Source organism: Chinchilla lanigera, unplaced genomic scaffold (genome assembly GCF_000276665.1).
Source record: "Chinchilla lanigera isolate Chin_1 unplaced genomic scaffold, ChiLan1.0 scaffold00006, whole genome shotgun sequence".
Taxonomy (NCBI): Eukaryota; Metazoa; Chordata; class Mammalia; order Rodentia; family Chinchillidae; genus Chinchilla; species Chinchilla lanigera.
Window position 1 is genome coordinate 574,566 of NW_004955407.1, and position 22,692 is coordinate 597,257.

At 33.5% G+C, this 22,692-nt stretch overlaps 1 protein-coding gene across 4 annotated transcripts in view; it reads right to left on the minus strand.

Moving 5' to 3' along the window:
• Nucleotides 1-22,692, minus strand: part of Epha6 (EPH receptor A6) — an 822,128-nt gene that overhangs the window by 176,151 nt on the left and 623,285 nt on the right. For 2 of the 4 annotated variants that reach the window (XM_005375499.2, XM_005375498.2), the window contains one exon: nt 14,093-14,215. The exons of the other annotated variants lie outside the window; for them this stretch is intronic. In XM_005375499.2, coding sequence (XP_005375556.1) covers nt 14,093-14,215 — 123 coding nt within the window. The remainder of the gene's footprint in view (nt 1-14,092; nt 14,216-22,692) is intronic. 4 annotated transcript variants of the gene reach the window in all.

Consider the following 22,692-nt stretch of genomic DNA (forward strand, 5'->3'; position numbering starts at 1 on the left):
TCTCGAGAAAACATGCCTTAAATTCATCTAGAATCAGAAGAGACCCAGAATAGCAAAAGCAATCCTGGGCAACATGGACAAGTCAGGTGGAATCACAATTCCTGATCTGAAATTCTGCTACAAAGCTAGTATTATAAAATCAACCTGGTACTGGCTAAAAAACAGACCAGAGGATCAGTGGAACAGAGTGGAGGAAACAGCCACAACCACAAACACACTCAGCCACCTAATCTTTGATAAAGGGGCCAAACAAACTCACTGGAAGAATGGTAGCTTCTTTAATAAATGGTGCTGGAAAAATTGGCTTGCTGCTTGCCAAAGACTGAAAATAGACCAAGCCTATAACCATGCACCAAACTCAAGTCAAAATGGTTCACAGATTTCAATTATAAACAGAAACACTAAATCTATTGGAAGAGAAAGTAGGTGAAAACCTTGAAGACACAGGGGTAGGCAGAGAGCTCATGAACAGAAGCCAAATTGCATGTGAAACACTTGAAAGAATCAACAACTGGGATCTCAATCTACTGAAAGTTTTCTACACATCTAAAGAAATCACCAGCAGAGTAAAAAGAAAACCCATAAACTTGGAAAAAACTTAGCTCACTGTCCCTCAGATAAAGGGCTTCTACCTAGAACATATAAAGAATTAAAAAATATCAGCCCTCCCAAATGCAAAGACCCAATCCAGAAATGGGCAGCTGAGATGAATACACACTTCTCAGATAAGGAAATACAAATGGCAAATAAATACATGAGAAAATGTTCAACATCATTTGTCATTCAAGAAATGCAAATTAAAAGAACATTGAGATTTGACTTTACCCCTGTAAGAATGGCTATCATTAAGAAATCAACGAATAACAAATGCTGGCAATGTTGTGGAGAAATAGGAACCGTTCTCCAGTGCTGGTGGGAATGCAGACTGGTGAAACCACTGTGGAAATCAGTTTGTAGGATCCTCAGAAAACTAGGTCTAGAGGTCCCATTCAACACAGCTATTCTCCTTCTGGGTATTTTCCCCAGAAGATCTAAAAACATCATATCACAGTAATATATGTGCACCTATGTTCATAGCAGCACAATGTGTAATTGCTAACTTGAGGAAGCAACCCAACGTCCATCCACTGAGGATTGGATAAGAAAATTGTGGTACTTTTATATAATAGAATATTACTCAACTATAAAGAGAGATAAACTCGAAGCCTTTATAGGTAAATGGTCACAACTAGAGACCATACTCATAAGTGAAATAAATCGGACCTGCATATGCAAGCACTGCATTATTTCACTAGTGTAAAACCTGAAGGAGTTAATTTAAACTAGGAGTTATGATAGACACAGTGAAATGATAATAAAATACTCAAGGGTAAAGGGCAACTGGATGTGGGAAAAGAGAAGGGAAAGAAGGAGAAATGTTGTATGTATGTATATACAGGATAGTTAACATAGTTTTTCTACTGTCTTCTATTTCTTTGCTGAAAGAAACTGTCAGTAAGTCCTTGAATGATCAATATTTCATGTCCCTATCTGTTTCCATGAGAAACCACTTTGAAGATATCAATGTGTAATACAAGAAGCATTGTTAATTTCCTACCACTTCGTTTGTAACTCTGTATTGTCTGTACTTTTCTTTTGGTATTTTGTAAAATGTTGTCTGTCTGTTAATGTTTTCCTTCTTTTATTTTTAAAATAAAAAAAGTAAATTCAAAAGTTTAAAAATTTTTGAATTAAATTTATTTGTATTTTTTGTTTAAAAGCATAAAAATTGTACAAATGTATGGAGTACCGTCTGATGTCTCAGTATGTGTATACATGCATAGTGTTTAAGTCAGGCTAAACACATATTCTCTTTAAACATATATAATTTCTATCCGGTTAAAAAATTTAAGATCCCTTCCTTACGTATATTTTTGTTTTGAAATATACAGTAATTACCATTATTCAGTCACCCTGTTGTGCAGTAGAACACCAGAAAGTTTTACTCCTAAATGTAACTTAGTGCTCATTTGATTTGATCAATCTTTCACTCCACCCACTCTCCCCTGACTCCAGTGACCATTCTACTTTGAACTTCTACAGTTCCCCTTTACAGTCAGATTATTTCTGTCTGACCTGCTTCACCTAACATAAAGATCTGCATGTTACCAGTCTTTTAACATTTCCCCTGGAGTTTCTTTTCCTAATCTTGTCTTATTTAAAATATCACTATCTATCCTGCTGCCCAGGTTTGCAACTCTATTGTAATACTGGACTTCTCACTTTAACCAATGTGAGTCTATAATTTTTATGTTCTGTTGATTCCATACAAAATTTATTGATACTGCCCACATCCTGCCTTTGTTTATTATTTTTTTGCTTGATCTGTTACAATGATTTTTGTTCTTCTTTTGCCCATATTGCAAGTTAACCCTTGCATATGCATTATTTTTGAACATTGAGTGATATATATCAAATAATTTTTAAAATTTCTACTATTTACCAAGTACCCTTCTGGGTTCTGGAGACAGGAGCTAAATCACTAGAAGAGAAATGCTTTCATGGGGTAAGTGGCAGAAAGGCACTGGAAATAAGGTCAGCAGCTACAAAGGGCTAATGTCTCTATTCTCCATTTAAGTAGCATGTTATTAGTTGCATTGTGTTTTATAGGATTAAATCTAAACTGTTTGGCAAACAAGGTTTTTCACAAACTGCCCTCTACCTTCACTTCTACTGTCACCTTTTGCCACCTTATATTCCTATATTTCCTGTTTTTCAAATTCTATAAGTTGTGCACAATTCTTTGAGTTTGCATTCATTTGTGCCTTCTCTGCTTTAGATGACTGATCTCTCACCACCTTGACTTGGTTAAAATAATATACTTAAAAAAGAAAGCAGCTTAAATGCCATCTCCATTGTAAATTTTCCTGTGAATCACTTTTTCTTTTAGGAAGTGTTTGTTTTTCCTCCCTTTTACATAATATTTATGGCGTGATATTTATATTAACAATATGTCTGTCTCCCACTCTAAAGTGATCATGAGGCCAGGATTTGTGCTTAATTCTCCTGTTATTTCACAACACAGCATAGATCTATGCATGAGGTACACATTTTTACTTTTTTGAGTTAAATATCAGAAGGAAGACATAAATAAGGATGCTCTTTAAGAATAATTCTAGTCAGGCATGGTGGCGCACACCTGTAATCCCAGCACTCAGGAGGCTGAGGCAGGAGGATTGTTGTGAGTTTGAGATCAGCCTGGGCTATAAAGTAAGCTCAAGACCAGCCTGAACTGCATAGCAAGACCCTGTCTCAAAAAGACAAGAAAAAATAAAAATAAAAAGAATAATTCTAGACCAAGAAAAGCATTACTGAAATAATAGATTAGCAAAGTTATATTATTTTAATTCTAAATTACTTGCATTATGAAAGCTATAGTTTTGAGAAAAGCTTAGTATTTCTGCTCTTATCTATTAGTAACATGATCTTGGACAAGATATTTTAGCTCATATTTTTGAATCTATAAAATATGGACAAAATTATTCTAAAAAGACTAGATGAGAACATATATAATTAGCAGTATCTGGCAATACTTGTCACTCAAAAATAATGTTCATTTTTTCCTTCCTTTTTGTACACAATTATCTGACTTCCCCTTATATTTTCCACTATGCAACAAGTTTTTTCAAAATATGTATCATTTTTATATTTTTTGCATTTTGTATTGATATGAAAATTCTTTTATCTCCTATGGCAAAATAAAAGTTACATGTTTTATATGATACAGTAATTTCCCAGTCTAGTGCTGAAATTCTCATGTCTTAGACATTCTGGGACTGTTGATTACCTTCGACTATGTATATCGCCAGTGCAGTTGGAATTTATGGGATTAATTTTAGAGAAACTGGTACAGAAGACATTTTCCAATTTGTACAAGTGACTTTGTGACATATTTCATCTCACTGTCTTAGTTTTATTATGAATTTTTTATTCTACATTATAAATTCTTCATTTGTATTTTTGTACATTATATATAATAATACCTTTGCCATAGGGTAGTTGTGAGATTAAAAGGGAAAACATGTTTGAAACACAAAGAATAGTACCTAATACTAAATGCAGGATCACCGGATAATAGGCCCATTGATGAATGAATGGAGATGTGCTGATCTTTGTATCTTATCTCACTGACTAGACATTGAATCTTAAACTAAGAAGTAGTTTACAAGTTAAGAAGTTTCACCACTGAGAATAGGTAATATTAGTAGGTACAGGAGCTTTTCTGATGATCATAAAGGTCCACTTAAGTCCTGTTTACCTGAAATCAACAGGTGTGAAGTTGCTTTATAGAACAGAATGATTTATCCTATGATATACAAAAATAATCCAAGTGAGCATTTCTCTACATAAATAACATACGTTAGTTTCTTAAAAATAGGTTCTGCTTGAGTAAGTAGATATGTATTCCCATCTAACTAGCTGTGCTGTCTTTCTACACTGTATTGATAGAATTATAACTGTAACGACATATTTTAAGGTTAATCTGGAACTGATTCTCTTAAACTTGGAACACTTTGAAATCCTTACTTGTACATAATCACAAAGTTTATTTGGTTTCATTTTTCCCTTTTAATTTTTATCATTTTTTTAAAAAAATTAGAGGTGATCCAAATGCCTTTGGTGAAATGCTGAGGAATAAAATGTTTTATTAAACCAGCTGAGCAGAAATTAGCAGGGCTGATTTGCATTTAGAAAACAATAGCAATTTAAAAATCTAGATTTGCTTTAGAGTAAATGAGAGGTGTAAGGCTAAAGAAATGAAACAATTTTCCTGCAGTTCCAGAAAGCAGTGGCACACCATCTGCATCAATTAACTTCAGCAATATTCAGTAATGTCCTTCTTTCCACTAGAAATTACCATATGGGTAAAAAGATTTCTTCTTCACTAAAAGTGTCTTGTTGACAATGAAAGTTACTGCCAAAGATTCTAATTTTAGTCTGCATTTTCACTGTGTGACACTAACCATATTGCAAAGTTTTTATTGCATGCATATTTAGAAAAATAATATAATGATGATCAAATTAAAAGTACTGTATATGTTTTGAAAATTATATTTATGACCTTTTGTTTCCCAACTACTGTAAAAGAAATAATGATTATAGAATAAGCAATATTTTTGTTATGATTAGAAAATAATGAAAAAAACACAGAGGAAAATTTTTAAGCCTTGAAATATTATACAATTTCTAAGTTCAAAGCCAAATTAAACTGCAGATCAAATAATTATATGCTGCTTTAATTCTTGGTTTTCATCTGTAAAAATCTTTTTTGTAGATAAATTTTAAAAACTACATCTAAATCAATATATTTATAATAATTTACTTTTTATAAATTCTTCAATGTGCTGGGCACTGTTCTGTGGGTATTTCATGTTAATTTATTTAATCCTCATGTCACCATTGTGGCTGGTATAATTATTACTTCTGATTCACAAGCATACTGAGTTTAAGCAACATACCAAAGACTCAACACAAGCAATTGGCAGGGCTATGGCTTTTACCAGGTAATCAACCTCTGGAGTGCGAGTGCTTGACTAGCGCATCGTATCTCAGAATAACACAAGTCTCCATTAATAACCTGAAGAACCTAAAGAACCCTTCAAGGCCCTGTGTCTTATTGTAGAGACAGCACGGAAAGGTACTATGACTATGTAGTGTGTGGCTCCCAAAGGCATTTTGCAGAGAAGTTCTAGAATTTTAAAGGCCCATGAACCATGAAACAGTCTATATACACAGTGCATTACTCCTAAAGAAACTGGGTGAGATACCTTTTGAGCTTGCATTTCCCATCTCCAAAACATCAATTTATGATAAATTTCTAAAGTTTCTATTACAAATCAATATAAATTAGAAATTATCCTAATAGTCTCATATACGACTTAAAAGGACAAAGCTTAGCAGTTAAAATTTTAGTTGTAAGGTTTATATGAGAACATTTAAGAGCAGCAGTGGGTGCAATTTTATAAAACCTCTGGAGAAGACACGGGAAAATTATTTTAAGAGACCCTCAGCTTTAGTAGAAAGCATATTTCCCAGAAATGATTGAAATGCTAAGCATTCCTTCTGGCTTTAAAAGTGTCTTATGGTTATATAAGTGATAAAATATGTAGCTGTCTGATTTTCTGTTTCGTTCACTTTCAAAAGAAAATGATCAGAAAAATAAAATAAATCTCTAGACTATTTTCAGATAGGATACATGTATGTATATCTATATGTATGTGTATAATGTATATACATACTTTTGTTTTTTGACTCTCTTGAGACAAGGTCTTGCTATGCAGTTGAAGCTCATTATGGAGCCCAAGCTGGCCTCAAAATCACAGCGACCCTCTTATCTCAGCCTCCCAAGTGCTGAGATTACATGTGTGAACCACCACAGTTAGACAGGATATATTTAATGTACCCTAGACACATGGATTATTCATAGTGAGATTTTATTATAAAGGGAACACTTGTTAAATGAACCATAAATATGATACAATTAAATCATTGACTGTTGCCTTCCTTTGCTCCTGCCAGGCAAGTTACTATTCATTTCTGAATCTTTTCTGCTCCTCTTACAAGAAATTGAAATTTTATTTTTAAGTTTAATTTTGCTAAATATACTTTCTATGGGACTTCTGTGAATGGAACCATGAAAAGCCCACATTGTGACGCAGCAGTTTCCAACGAGCTTTATTCTACAAAGCAGAATAAACACTGGGAGGAGGGCATGTTCTATACCAGCACTGATCAGTCTCTTACCTGGGCTGTAAGTGGCCCAGGCACACCTGAGGGCGGGCAGCCCCCGGGTGGGATCCTTTGGAGGGGAGCGGCAGTTGAGCAGCTCGGTTCCTTACCATGCACACCAAATCTTTGAATACAGCTAGATAAATGTGCAGTCGGCAATACGACATGAAGCTGTCCAGGGCCTAGATCTGTTCTCAGTAAGAAATTAAGTAAATATATATCTATGTAAAATTTACATTTTTAAGACTCAAACTTGTTTAAAGGATAAGATAAAAGATGCAGTTATGTTAATAAGAAGGTTTAGCTAAGGTCAAAGGCTAAAACTTTAAAGATTCTGAACAGACAAGTGAAAAAGAACTAGTAGGAGATTACTTAAAGGCTCTTTTAAGATGTTTTATGTTTTGCTTTGTATTTTTGGTACCGGGAATCAGACTCAGGACTTTGTGCTTGCCAGGCAGGTGATTGTGCCACTGAGCTATATCCTCAGCCTGACTTTTTATGTCTTAAAAGATAGAAATTCACAATGTAAAGGCAGAAGAGCTTGGTATCAAATGCAATCTTCAGCTGTTTTCTTTTTTTGCAAATGGACTGTCAGTCTCCCACTTATGTCACTTAAGCATAACTTTATTTTTTTTTCCAGTACCGGGAATCGAAGTCACGACCTTGCGTTTGCCAGGCAGGCACTGTGCCGCTGAGCTGAATCCCCAGCCCAGGCATAACTTTATATACACAACTTTATATTGAGTCCCTAAGAACCAAGGGTTCTTCATTTATGGTCTTCAGGTTGTCCAGGGATCTTGAAATTGTATATAAAATTTACATAATTCATTTTCTTGGGGCAGAGAGTGTACAATCATTTGATTTTCAAAATTAGGATTAGGGAGGGAGGTTAAAGAGCTACTAAGTTTTTACTTGGTCTTTTAAGTAACAAGCAGGCTTATTTTTTGCCAAGAAGCAAAGTCGGTACAATCACAAGGAGTCTGAACCCATGCGTGTACCAGCAGATGAGAGCTGCCTGTCCACGGGAGTCCTGACACTCACCAACACCAAGAAAGCTGGTATGAACTGGATGCTTGAAGCTCTGAATTACGGCTTCCATCCTGTGTATTCCCATCCCATAGACTGGGCCCCACGGGATAAAGTGGAGAAGGAGGGAGTCTCCAGCACAGGGTCTCTTTCTCTTCTACTGGCTGCCATTAGATGTGCAGCTTTTCCCCACCACACCCTTCTGCCTTGATATTCCTCCCTCATGGCAGACCTGAAAGCAATGGAACCAAGTGACTATGATCTAAAACCTCTGAAACACAAGCCACAACGAACCTTTCCTCCTTTATGCTGATTGTCTTAGGTGTTTTGTCACAGTGATGAAAAGCTGACCTAGCTCCCTTTGCAGGCATTGTAGAATATACGCTAAACAGGTTCTTTACAGTGACCCTCTAATCCATCACTAGCAACGATGCAGATATTGTAAAGGGCTGTTTAGTTCCTTGTGACTAGAACTATAAACACTGCTGCCATCGTCCTCATGCTTCAGCTGTCTGAGAGTGCTCTGCTCATGATCCTAGCGGCAATCCTATCTTCTTTGTGTCTCTCCCTACTCCTGAAATACCAGTAATCTTGGTCTCTTGCCCAGACCTGCCTGAGAATCCTACCATACATTTTTTATTTTAATATTTGCCATTCTGCAGGGTTTCCTTCTAAAGCAGCAGCTGTAAACATTTTAGAGGCTGGTTCCCTGAGAAGGGCTTGCAGCTGATAGGGACCAATAGGTACTGCACTGGGGACTAAAATTATGTAAATGTTAAAGAATAAAGAATCGAGCAGTTAGAAACCCAGATGAAGGAATTTCTCTTTACTGCAGTACATTTCAAATGACATATTCATGATTTTACTTTGCATATTTAGTCTACCTTTTCCAATTTCTTTCATAATTAGCCCTTGGTTTAAATTATATATACATAAATATATTCATATATACTTCATCTGGGCAAGATCCTCAACTACAAAATGTAAACTATACGTACCTGTTAATGAAAGGAAAAGTTTTTTTTTCCTTTTGAGGATTTTTCTTAAAAAAACTAACCCACTACATCATGTTATGTATAATTTTAATTATTACAATAATTAAATTAAAATTAAATTATTATAATATTTTGGTAAAAGTAAAATAAGGCAAACTTTTGTATATATTATAAAAAATATTCAAGGAACAATCATCACTAGAGAACTATAGCCAATAGAAATTGTTTTGTTGTAAGTGATTTAAAGTGTTGTGCTGTGAATCAAAAATAAAGTGACTATTTAGGATGCCTGAAAATATAAAGAAATTAAATGGTTTACTTTGATTCCTCTGAAGTGTAGTGACTGTTATTTAAAATGTATATACTTTTCTGCTGCTGATTTTGCTTGACGTATGGTTTATGACAATTTGCTTTAACTTACTCATATTCCTTTAAATCTATCACCTAGCCATAAATATTTGTGCTACTTCTTTTCTGCAATTGTCTATATCCAAAACCTGATACTGTAATATTATATTAACCAGATCCTAGACTTTCTGCAGGTTAAAAGTTATCATTCCTGGTCTACTTCCAATATCTAAATCATACTCTTTCTGAAAAGAAATGGTGTGATTAGATAGTAGTACATGCAAAGATTGTCCTGACCCCTTACCAGATAGTATTTTACATAAAATATGGAAAGGAGAATATAGATAATCATTGTTAATTGATTGTGAAGACATTTTAATATTGACTGATAATTCTAAATCTTTTGCTATAGAAATGTTCTCATTGTACATGTTATTAGTATATATAAAACTGGATTGTGAACCTGTTTCCTAACACGGATAATCAGGGGACAGAAGTGAGGATCTGAAAAGTTCATCTTGTGAGTTTAAGTCTCATCAAGATCTCTTCTCAAAGGACAAATAAATAATATTAAACATTATTAATTCTATACTCAGTAAATGCAAATCTAGCTTCTAAATGTCCATACATCCTCTTACTTGGCTCAGAATAATGAGAGAGGAAGTCTCACTCTGTCTTTGCCCTTTTCTTTAAACCTAGCACAAGTCATATGAAGGAAATCTCAGGTAACAATGTCAAAATAGGTGTTGTAGTAGTGTTTACAGCACAGGTTGGTGAAGAAAGATGGTACTTCAGAAAACATCAGCTCTACTGAAAAGCGCTAAGATTAATCACACAGAAAATATTAGGGAAATTTTAATATTGAATTTTCAGAACTTACCTATTTCTATAGCTCACATACTGCTTGTTTCCTTCACATTCAACTTTCAGCTAATACTTCCTAGTATTTTTCTCTATCTAAGACAATGCATGATAACTGTTTACTATGACTTTTCCAGAAATGAGAAATTTATAAGCAATTGACTATTGTCTATAAAGACTGACTTAGGCTTGTTTCCTCTCTGGGTTTCATGATTCAGTGATGAGTTTATCATCAAAGTTAATGTAAAAGTAAGTATTATGGAAATATTGCTTTTTTATAGCACACTGTGACATGAAGCAAACAAACTATCTTATACAAGACATAGTTATGCATCTCATTTAAATTTGATTAAGATAAGGAACTGAAAACTAAATTAACAACATCACTCAGACAGGCTTGGTAATCCCTTCAATAACATGGGAACTGTCTTATGAGATCTTCAAAGTACTGTGATATATAATCAATTCATAGAAAGTAAATTAACTGCTGTCCAGAGTAAATCAACCTTCAAACAACTATTTAAAGTGTCATGGTGTGGGCCACAGGAGGATCTGTCCTCACACTGATACCCTAAGCTTGAAGGGGCATCCATTCAGATGTTAGATGAAGAAAATATACTTATAGGTTGTTAAAAACTTGAAACATTAAAAATTCCTCATGATTACTGTTTCATTCCTCTTTACACAAAATTATAAAGAAAATTCTTGGGAAATAAGTTATAGTTGCATAGGAGAGGTTGAAAAATAAGTTCAAAATTGTAGCAGTCTTTACTGAAAAGTGACAAAGAATGAAAGGATCACTTATCAAAGTGATATAAGCCAGGAGAAGTGAGGTGAGTTAATTTCAGTTTGAGGGAACAGGAATAGGTTTAGATCTATAAAATTTTTATGAAGCAATTTTGTTATGCCTGATTTGTATGTAAGTCATGAAAACTGAGCAATTTTTTTCTCCTATAAAAGCTAGATGTAAATTTGGCATAAAGCCTAGAAGAATAGAGTACTAGCGTATTCTTTAAGGTCCCTCTCCGGAAAGTTGTTTCTATGTTTGTGTTGTACAGAGATCATCTTCCTTCCATCATTCCCAGTGGCTAAATTACAGAGGTTATTTTATTTTATTTTTTTACCAGTAATATTGAATAATTCAAATCACAACTAAACTTTAACATATCATTTCTGCTAAACATATCTAAATTTACTAGATTTGTCATTAAACTGATGCCATTAAATTACACATCTGTTCATCTTAATTCCAATCACTGAAAAATCAATTATATATACGAAAGGTACATTTTTATAGTATAGTAGTTTGGAGAGTTCAGCCTATACAAATTTTCCTCTCTAATCTTTTGCAACAGCAGGAGCAGCAGGTGCAATAACAGCAAAAATTTCTTATGCCGTTGATACTACAGCATTTCTATTTCCAGGAGGGAAAATGTGGCACAACACTCATTAGAATTAACATAGTTAATATTTTATTTATTTTTTTATTTTAAAGATAAAAACAATAAAAATGATACAGAATTTCAAAACAAGATTATAGCAAATTAACAATGACTATTATATTGTATATTGTTGTCTTCAAAGTAGTTACTCAGATTACAAGACATAGGCATACAAGATTTATCAAACAATATAAGTACTAACTGTTCTTTTCAACGAGCTAGTAGAAATTAGTAGTACAATTATCTTAGCTATCTTGTGCATATATACATATATATATATTTTTCTCCTATCTTCTTTTCTCCTTTCTCCCATCTCAGTTTCTCTTTCCCTTTGAGCAGCTTCTTTCCCTTTTGCAATAGCTATTGTACTTTTTGGATCTTATTTACTCTTTCAGTTTCTCTCACCAGGGATACAATATAATGTTTACACATGCAAGTCTGATTTATTTCACTTATAAGCATGGTCTCTAGTTGCATCCATTTACCTATAAAAGACTCGGGTTTATCTTTCTTTATGGCTGAGTAGTACTCCAGTGTATAAAAATACCACATCGTTTTTTATCCATTCCTTGGTTGATGGGCATTTGGGTTGTTTCCAAGATCTAGCTCTTACAAGATGTGCTGCTATAAAAACATGAGTGCACATATATCACTGTGGTATGATGATTTCAGTTCTTCTGGAAAAAGGGTAATAGCTGGGTTGAATGGGACCTCCAAGCCTAGTTTATTAAGGAATCTTCAGACTGATTTCCACATTGGTTGCACCAGTCTACTCTCCCACTAACAGTTGGGAAAGGTTCCTATTTCTCCACAGCCCTTCCAGCATTTGTTATTGGTTGCTGTCTTGATGATGGCTATTCTTTCTGGGGGGAGATGGAATCTCAGCATTGTTTTAATTTGTATTTCTCGAATGGCAAATTATGCTGCACTTTTTTTATATATTTATTTGTCATTTGTATTTTTTCATCTGAGAAGTGTGCATTCATCTCAGATGCCCATTTTTAGACTGGGTCTTTGAATTTTGAGGGCTTGATTTTAAAAAAATTCTTTATATGTTCAGTCTTTTGTCTGAGGCAGTGTTGCTAAAAATTTTTCCCAGTTCATGAGTTTTCTTTTTACTCTGTTGGTGATTTCTTTTGATGTGCAAAAACTTTTCAATAGGATGAGATCCCAGTTGTTGACTCTTTGAAGTATTTCCTGTGCAGTTTGGTTTCTATTCATGAACTCTCTGCCTACTCCAATGTTGTCAAGATTTCTACCTACTTTCTCTTCTAGTAGATTTAGTGTTTCTGTTTTGATATTTAGATCTTTGATCCATTTTAACTTTAGTTTGGCGCATGGTGATAGACATGGGCCTAGTTTTAGTCTTCTGCATGTGGAGAGCCAGTTTTACCAGCACCATTTGTAAAAGAGGCTATCTTTATTTCAGTGAGTATGTTTGGCCCGTTTGTGAAAGATAAGATTGCTTAGTGTGTTTTTAGTTGTGTCTGCATCTTCTTGTCTGTTCCATTGATCCCCATAATTTACATAATTTTCTTGCTCTTATTAGTGGAATTATTAGCCATAAAGTCTCTAAACATCTCACTAAATTATTCAACTATAAAACCAAATGATATCAAAGAGTATTTATAGTTGGTTGATTTTTTTATGTTTATAATAAGAAAAAAAGAATAATTGAAAGGCAAAAGAAAAATAATATAATAACCTCAGGGTTTGTTGGTGTAATTATTCTGAGAAAACCAAACACTTTGCATATTGAGATTTTGTTTTTGCTAGACTTCCCAGTCTCTTCAAATGTTCTCAATGACATTGCTGGCTTAACAGCCCTCTTAAATGCATTGATGTCTCTACCATAACATGTAGCATTGTTATTATGATAAAAATGTAAGAAACAACAAAAACTTTAAGAATCAATGTTCCAATTCTATTTTTTAAGACACATATAAAAGATAAGTTTTGTTTTTACCCTTCAGGTATAATGGGGGAAAGCAGCTGGATATTTTATTAAATGACAGGAAAGAACAATTTGTGGTTATATTCATACCATGAATAACACATAATGTTTTTCACTAAACTTTGAAATTGCAATTTAAAATGCTTAATATTCTATATTTTATGTAATGCCTTTGGTCAGATTGATTTTTAGAGAGTATTGCACATTAATTTTCTTTCTCAAAAATTTCTTCCAAATTTGCTACTTTCTGGCTTTTCTTCAAATCACTTTTCTACAGTGAAATGGAACTGTAATTAAGTATCTATACTTTCATTGAAATATGGAATTACTCTTTCTGTCAAGAACAGTTAGTTTTTAATTCTATTTTCTGGCCAATTCCAACTGGCACAGTGGCTTAAACCCACCTTTGCTTCATTCTTGAGTTACAAATTAGAAATCTGAATCTCTGGTTCTTACTTATGCACAAATTTTCCCAGTAGATCAATGCTCTGTTAATTGGATACTTGGCACCTAGACTGTCTTTCTGCTACTTTACACTAGGTATCATAAATGTGGTACCTAGTGAATTACAAAGAGTCACTTCCATTTCTTCTCAAAAACACATTTTAGAAATGTTCGTATTATAATGAGTCTGTCAAAGTCTATCATGCAGTTTTTCTGTTTTATATGCAATAAAAAACTTCACTGAAAATACCTACCAGGAATCCTGGGGGGCAAAGATCCTCCCCCTGGCACTGGATGCGGGGCCTGGATGCTATTTAAAAACCCTGCCCTCAGGAAGCTGGGACAAAACGTCTCCACCCCAATGGCCGGGAAGGATCCTTTTAAGAGATAAAAATTGATATTAATTAAAGTGTTGTCTATATTGAAAAGTTGTTGATGATCATTTAATTGGAATAAAACCTACAGTCAACGGAGACATCAAACTTTGTATGGAAGCTAGGAAGTTAAAGAAGTGGGATGAATGATTTAAATCATAAATTTATAAAATTAGTCCAATTTCTTGAAAAGAAAGCTTTCAAATGGTTGCAACTAAAGAGGGTATAGAAACATCAGAATGCTAAGACAAATTATATAATGTACATTTAGAATGAAATCATGTTATAGAATGATGCAGGACATCTAAAATTCAATCATTTATGTTGTACTTTTGTCCACATGAGCTATAAACATACAGAAAATAGCTGTGATAGAACCTGAAGTCTGTGCTGTGCCAAAAGGAACTGCTTTGCTTGAGGTAAATTAACATTGGTGCTAAGAGTGAGGAAAGCTTTTACACATGCAGTAATTATATATATATATACTTTTTATTTTATTTAAACATTAAAAAACTGGGGCTGGGGATTTAGCTCAGCGGCAAAAGCGCCTGCCTGGCAAGCGCAAGGTCGTGAGTTCGGTTCCCGGTACCGGAGAAAAAAAAAAAAAAAAAAAAAAAAAAAAAAAAAAAAAACATTAAAAAACTAACAAAACAACAATAAAGACAAAACTGAAACAACACAAAAACAACAAAAATGATACATGACCTCAAAACAAAATGATAGGAATTGACAATGATTGCTACATTACATACTATTATCTTCAATGAAGTTGCTCAGTCCGCCAGAGGTAAGAATGTAAGACTGATCAAACAATCAAAGACAATAACAAGTAATAAACAAGACAACAACACTGGAAATGATGCAGAGCTTCAGCATACAAGATGGTAGGAGTTCAATAATGCTTCTTGTACTGCATATTGTTGCTTTCAGATCAAGCATTCTGAATACCAAATTCAAGCGTGCAAAATTGGTCAAGAAAAAAGAAAATTTTAAGCATTAACTGTTCCTTTCAACAAACCACGGACATCAGTAATACGCCTATTCCAGCTACCTTTATATACACATATAAATTTTGTTTTTTCATTAAAAAATCCTCAAAATAACAAAAGCAAATACATATACAAAACAGTATAGAGAACAATAAAAATGATACAGAATTTCAAAACAAGGTGATAGGATATTCACAATGGTTGTTATATTACATAATGTCATCTTCAAAATGGTTTCATGTATAACCAGATATAGGGTAATTACATATATTTTTGAAATAAGTATGAGATAATCAAATAGTTCTTCATTACATTTTCCTTTAGGGAGAAGACAGAGTTTGCAAAGGTAGGACCATATGCTCCCCCCACCATTTTTAAGAAGGCTAGTGTGAACCAAAAAAAAAAAAAAAAGTTTAAAATTTATCCATAAAATTATATAATTAATCTTACAATAAAAGTACATCAGATCTGAAAAACACTTTGGAGACAGCCTGAAGGGTAAGTGTAATTTCACATAGTTGTCCAACTACAGTGACAAACTCTTTCTACTGTAGAGCAAAAATAAATAAGCAGTTCCTATTTGAGAGATTAGTATTCTCTGAATGTGAGTTTGATATTCTGCACTTTGAAATAGTAACATTACAAGCTGGATCCTCCATGACTAGAAAGATACTAAAACCACTGAGAACAACATTGAATACGTATGCAGTATCAGCAAATGAGCAGCTCTGGTCAGCGAGATGGCAGTCTAAGGTGAAATCACAGGAGTAACCAACAGCAAGTTGCAGAGATGGTTGTAAATTCTGAATTTCATTTGGGTCCTCTGAAATGCCCACCAGGCTGAACACCATCACATGTTTTATCCTGGAATAAGACTCTTTCTGCATTCAGATATAGCAAGTACTATGTGAGGAGATTTCATTCTATTTCTGGGAACAAATGTTCCATCAAAAGTAAGTTTCATTTGGAGGTGACTTAGATTTGGATCAGTACTGACTATGGTGCACTTTATGTATATATGACTTCTATGGAGAAAGTTATTGGTAAAGAAAAGCCACTGGGTTATCTAACATTCTTATTTAAATATAGAAAGGAGCTGGGCACAGTGGTACACACCTGTGATCCCAGCACTCTGCAAGTCTGAGAAAGGAGGATTTCAAGTTCAAGCCTAGACTGGGCAATTTTGCAATTTGTACAGACTCTGTACAAAATAAAAAATTAAAAACAGTTGGGCATGTTGCTCAGGGCGAAGGTCCTGCATTCAATCATCCATACAAAAGAAAAATTCTTACAAAAGAAATGCTTTTCTCATGAATAAGAAAAAGAACTACAAGAAATGGAGATTCTATTGTAATAACTACAAGCAATGGAGAAATGGTAGTGAAAGCCTAAAATAATGCAATTTTAGCTGATTATGGACTTACTAAAAGTATTAAAAGCTTTGTTCAAGAATACAAAATTATAAAGAAAAAGAATGACTTAGTCATGTAAAGAACAAGTGATATAAATGAAATGATCTTCAAGAAAATTTGAAGGAAGAAAGTATGTGGGGTAGTGACTCCAAGTAATGTTAATATGCTATACATTGAAAGTACTTTTTATTTGTTTTTGCTAGTTTTGTTTACATTATCAAAACTACTAATTTAGAAAAGATACCCATTATTTGAACTCCATGAAAGGAACTGAATACAAACCTTATTTTATTGCTATGATTGCATTGATTACTGTTTTTGCTGAAGTGACGTCTGTCTTATTTAATAGCAGATTTCATTTTCCTCAACTTGCTGTACCATTCATACTGGCTTTGTTATGTCTCTTTACCATGGTTGAATAAGCTTTTCATTTATTGTGGTGTATATTTCTTAAGGAACTATCATTTTTAATAGCTGAAAATGAAAAAAAAAAAAACAGAAAAACTGCTGTACATGACTAGCTACTCCGTTTAAGTATGTATTAGGTGATAATAATGCATTATCACTTTCTCCTTAAGGTTAGTGACGCCAGTAGGGAGAGCATGAAGCACCACAGCTTTACGTTTTCAAAATTCAATCAGGAAAACATGGAATGTACTTTTCTCTCATCCCTTAATCTATGAGAATTTGAGTTTTAGGATTTGTTAAGAAATAATTTTAGTCTGCTGTGCCAAATTGCCCAAGTTGCTGACTCTCTCTGGTTAATATTTTTAATTGTGGGATTTATTAATCAATTGATTAATATTGTAACTGAAAATAAATGTCTAAAGTCTACAACAAGAGAAATGTCAATTTCCATGTGTATTTTGTTTTCAGTTACATGCAGCATAACAAATACTTATTAGTTAAGAATTTATTAGCTTCAGTACTTGAGTTTCCAATTTGTTTATGGTCTTGAGCTTTCTTTGGTATAACAATACTAATTTTGGTGATACTTTCACCTTTATAGCATGAGAGCTGGACGTAGTAGTGCATAACTGTAATCCCAGCACTTGGTAGGTTGAGACAGGAGGATTGCTGTGAGTTTGAGGCCAGCCTGGGCTACATAAGTGTGGTCAAGTCCAGCCTGTACTACATAGTGAGACCCTGCTTCACAAAAAAAAAAAAATCAGAAACTATGAGTGGCAAAAGGAATTACTGGTGTTTAGTTGGTGGAAAGCTGAAGGTGTTGCAAAATGTGATATACTCTCTGCTGAAAGGACAATTCTTTCTCCAAATACTAATATCACCCACTCAAAAATATTGTACAAGAGTAAAGAGCCATTAAAAAAAGGTTAGCTACTTAGTTGGTCGTACAATGAGAACATGATGTGAAAAAAATAGAGGATGACATAGCCTGTCTTGACATCTGCCTTGAAAAGTTAGTAGAGGATTCAGAATACCTAGATTACTTCATCTGAAAGTGTGGTGGCCTGCAGAGTAAGTAGTTTTCAAGTAACTAAAGTGCATTTGACACAGCTTTACAAAGCAAAATCCTACATCTAATTTGGTATTGTAGCAATCTCTCTAAAATAACTTTATGGTGGAAATTAGGTATCATTAAGAATTTGTGCAAAAGACAACTTGATTCTCTGAGCTTCAATCTCCTCATTTGTAGACTGAAAACTACAACAGACCCTAGATCATGGGGCTGTTTGTGAGGATCAAATGAAGCAAATGATGATAAATATAAATCACTGTTATTATTACTTGACAATCCTAATTTGTACAAATAACTCCTTTAGGTAGGACATAGAAACAAGAATCGGTGACGTTTTCCCACTCTTCTTTACACTCCTGTCTTTCACACAAATCCCTCATAGAAGAAACCCCTTCTTTGAAAACTACATATCAATAATTTAATTTTGATGTAAAGAAGTTTAATAACAAGGTGCAAGATCCCTATAACATTAACTTTTAAGATGAGATATGGCTTCTTCACATTGTTTCCATTAGCTGCACTTTGCAAATAACCATTTTGATCTATGTGTATACAATGGAAGTGTAACTTAATTGAATATAATTTAGAATTGAAAACTTAAAGACATGCACTCCTATGTGTGTTTGAGGTGCTGCAGGAAGATTAATTTGCTTGTTTCTGTTGGTCCTCTTTTGTTTCACCTTGTCCAGTGATGAGTCTACTTTTTACCAATCTTTTCTAAAATTAGGGTGGTGGGTATACCAACAAAGTGTGGGGAAGATAGTAGAAACAAAACATTAATGATTCCATTTTTGTTTGTGATGTATGTCATCCTTTAGCAATTGCTACTTTTGTGTATATTTTGTAAATATATCTAATATCATACTACTTTGTAGTAGATTATAAATAAAATATATTCATAATTCCCTTTATCCTAGAAAGTGTGTGCAAATACTTTTCTTGTTAGAACTGTATAATCAGAGGATTTTGGAGATCACTTCTTTAAACAATAAAACAGTTAAAAAAATGCTGAAGTGTGGATACAGTAAATAATTTTTTCAAGAACTTCAGCAGAACAAAGCTTACATTTTATTGGCTCAAGATAGTGATCCTAGAAGACCATGCTGCCCCTTACACAGAAGTTCTCAATCTTGGGGGTATATATATATATATACATTTATATATACATATATATTTATGTGTATATAAATATTTATTTGAAAGAGAATTTAAAAAGAAAAGAACAATAGCAAAATACCAACAACATAGACACAAATAAAACAAAGCAAAAGCAATAAAAATGATACAGGGTTTCAGAACAAAATGATAGGAATTAACAGTGCTTGTTATATTACATATTATTATCTTCAAAGAAGTTGCTCACATAACCAGATGTAAGAATGCCAGATTGATCAAACCATTAAGGAGAATAAAAAATAGTTTAAAAACATTAGAAATGATACAGAGTTTCACTAGACAAGAAGGTAGGAATTCACCAATGGTTGTTATATTGCATATGGCTGTTGTCAAATTAATTGTTCAGATTACCAGATACAAGCATGCAAAAATGGTAAAAAAAATATGGAGCATTAACTGTTCCTTTCAATAAACTATTAACCATCAGAAGTACAGTTATCTCAGCTATTATCTATCATTTCTTTCTTTTTCTTTCTTTCTTTCTCTTTCTTTCTTTCTTTCTTTCTTTCTTTCTTTCTTTCTTTCTTTCTTTCTTCCTTCCTTCCTTCCTTTCTTTCTTTCTTTCTTCCTTTCTTTCTTTCTTCTCTCCTTTCCCTCATCCCAGCTGAATCTTGGATATATTATAAAGATTTGTAATATATTTCATATTAGAAAATGTATGATAAAGACTCAAATGAAGAAAGAGAATATGGAAAGCCCATATGAAGCTAAAATCATGAAAAGCAAGGATGATAAATCAGACCTAAAAAGAGGAGGCCACAAAAAATTACTGGGAACAGCAGTATTAAAAGTAAGGATTTCACTGCACTGTAACATATCCAGCCATAAACATGCAGCACTTTTAGTATGTTGTGGTATGTAATATAATTTTATAATTATCAAAATAAGCTGAACTTACAATCAGGTCCTCAATTGTTAAATTTTGTACCATAATTCATATATGTGAATATTATTTTAAACTATTTTAAATTCATACTTTTCTGAACTGTTTTATTTAAAAATGCATAAAATATAATAAACATAGTAAAATAGCATATGTATCTGTGTGTACATATATGGCTTATAGGTAATTGTTACCTATGCATTGGACACTTTGGCTCAAAAATGTTTCCTGAAAGGGTGTAACAAAGATCTGGGAGCAGAGGACTGAGTCTGCATTCACAGGAGAAACCCTTCCCTCATCCTGAGTGTGCAGTGTTGAGTTCTGTAACTGACACACACAAGCCACTCCATAAATATGTTTTTGACTAATCGTGACAATTCTGGTAGGAGTAACTTCAAAAGCAAAGAAAATGTACTTTCTTGAACCAAACGCTGTGCCAAAGACTGCTTTCCCAGAGGAACGCTCTTTTCTGAACCTCCAAAGCTCCCCGCTTCCACCTGTCTTTTCATTATCAGACTCCTTTACTCTTTATCAAACTTGTGTTTTCTCCCTGACATACCTACCTCTTCTCTCAGTTACTATCACAATTTATAGCATTGTACATGCTCTTTTACACTAGAAAAGGAGGAAACCATAAACTCATTACATTTGAGCAAATGCTTGTTACTTTTCTGCGATGGTGGATGAGATGGTAGACTTATTAAGTGTATATTGTACCCAGGCATGGTAGCACACTACCATCATGTCAGCTACTCAGGAAACTGAGGCAGAAGGATTTCAAGTTTGAGGCCAGTCTGATTAACTTAGTGAGACCCTATCTCAAAAATAAAAAGTAAGAAAATGGGCTAGCGATGTAATTCAGTGTGAAGAACTTGAATTCAATCCCCAATATAGGAAATAAAAATGTTTACATTGCAAGATGACCAACAACAGTAAGAAGATGACTTTTTCCTATAAAATGTTGGAAGAATACATCATTTACTTCATGCAGACATTTTTTTTTTGAGTCACTTTAACTGATAACAGGCAGGGTAGGAAGGACTAACCTGCTCTGCCTATTTTGGTATAGAAAGGATTACTGCCTCTCTGTGCTGCTTCAGCTGGGCTGTGTGGGAGTCCAGTGTGCTCTGCTCAAACTGTGATGGGATCACCGTGATTACAAGCTCTGACTGTGACCAGAGAATGCAATGACTGGGTTTCAATAAACACAAGTTGAAAAAGTGGATGTGTGAATGATTAAATAAAAGTAACAAATTCCTCCTTGAGCAAATATCCTGCTAGGATCTAAGGAAGTACTTGCCTCCCCAGTTGCTTCCTAGGCCAATAGTAACTTACTTTAGCTAGAAGGAAGATAATTTTCAAATAGGTTAAAATGTCAAAAATAACTATAAAGTACTCACCCATTTATCCTTTTATCCATTCACTGGTTCATCCAACTATTTAGTAAAAATGAAGCATTTTTACCCATGATATACATTTCTAGTATAAAAATAATCGAATATTTTATTTGAAATCTAACACAAAAAATAAAAATATGTGATACTATTATTTTCATGAAAAAAAATGTAAGCTAAGCCAAAGATATAATCACAGAATTTTGTCTATTTTCTAAGTTCTCATAAATACCTTACAATTAAACTGTTTTTCTGTTCACTTGAATAATTAACCTCAAATGTGATTCTTCAGCACCAAATACAATTCAGGGTCATGTGAATGGTTTTATTTTTAGTTCTTTCTTTAGTCCTTCAAGTCACTGCAGTATAAATTTTATAGATTTCTCATCCAGTCATTGTTCACCAGGTCATACAAAAGTACTGAAGCAAAAAGGGCAGTTTCATGGCCAGATTTTTGTGCATTATTTTTCAGTGCCTTTAAAAATAAATTGTCAGTCTTCCAGGAGTTATTTTTTTCTGAAACTTTTAACATTTCTAGGTTATGTATGATAAAATTATCATCACTGTAATTTTTAAAATTATAGCATTAACAAGCACATTTAAAATATTTTGAAGTTGATTAAGATCTTTATTTAAAAATATACTTTAATTTACATTAAACACAGAAGTTCTTTGAATTCTTAAAAACAAATAGTTTAAATTTTCTCTCTTTTAAATTGATGAACTTGGACTAGAACTTCCCCAATTTTTCTTAAAAGTTCTAAAAGTTTGTTTACATAACTTTTTCCCAGTTGATGCTTTGAATGAAGCCTGTATATTCTCCACTGGGAATTATGTCCAGGTTTTACCTGTGTTTGTGTTCTGTGGGACATAGAATATTACCCATAAGTGTCCAGAATAAATTTGCAAACAGTTAACACATATTGAACCTAGTGGCTCAACAGTGAAAATGCCTATGTTTGAGGCCAGATAAGACTTGTAATTTTGACTACTATTTACTAACTGATGAATCTTGGAGGATGAGCAGGAGCCAATAATAATGAATATATTGATTTATTTTGAGTCATTTGGGATATATATAGACGTATATACATATGTATATCTTTCTCTCTCTTTCTTTCTCTCTCTCTCTCTCTCTCTCTCTCT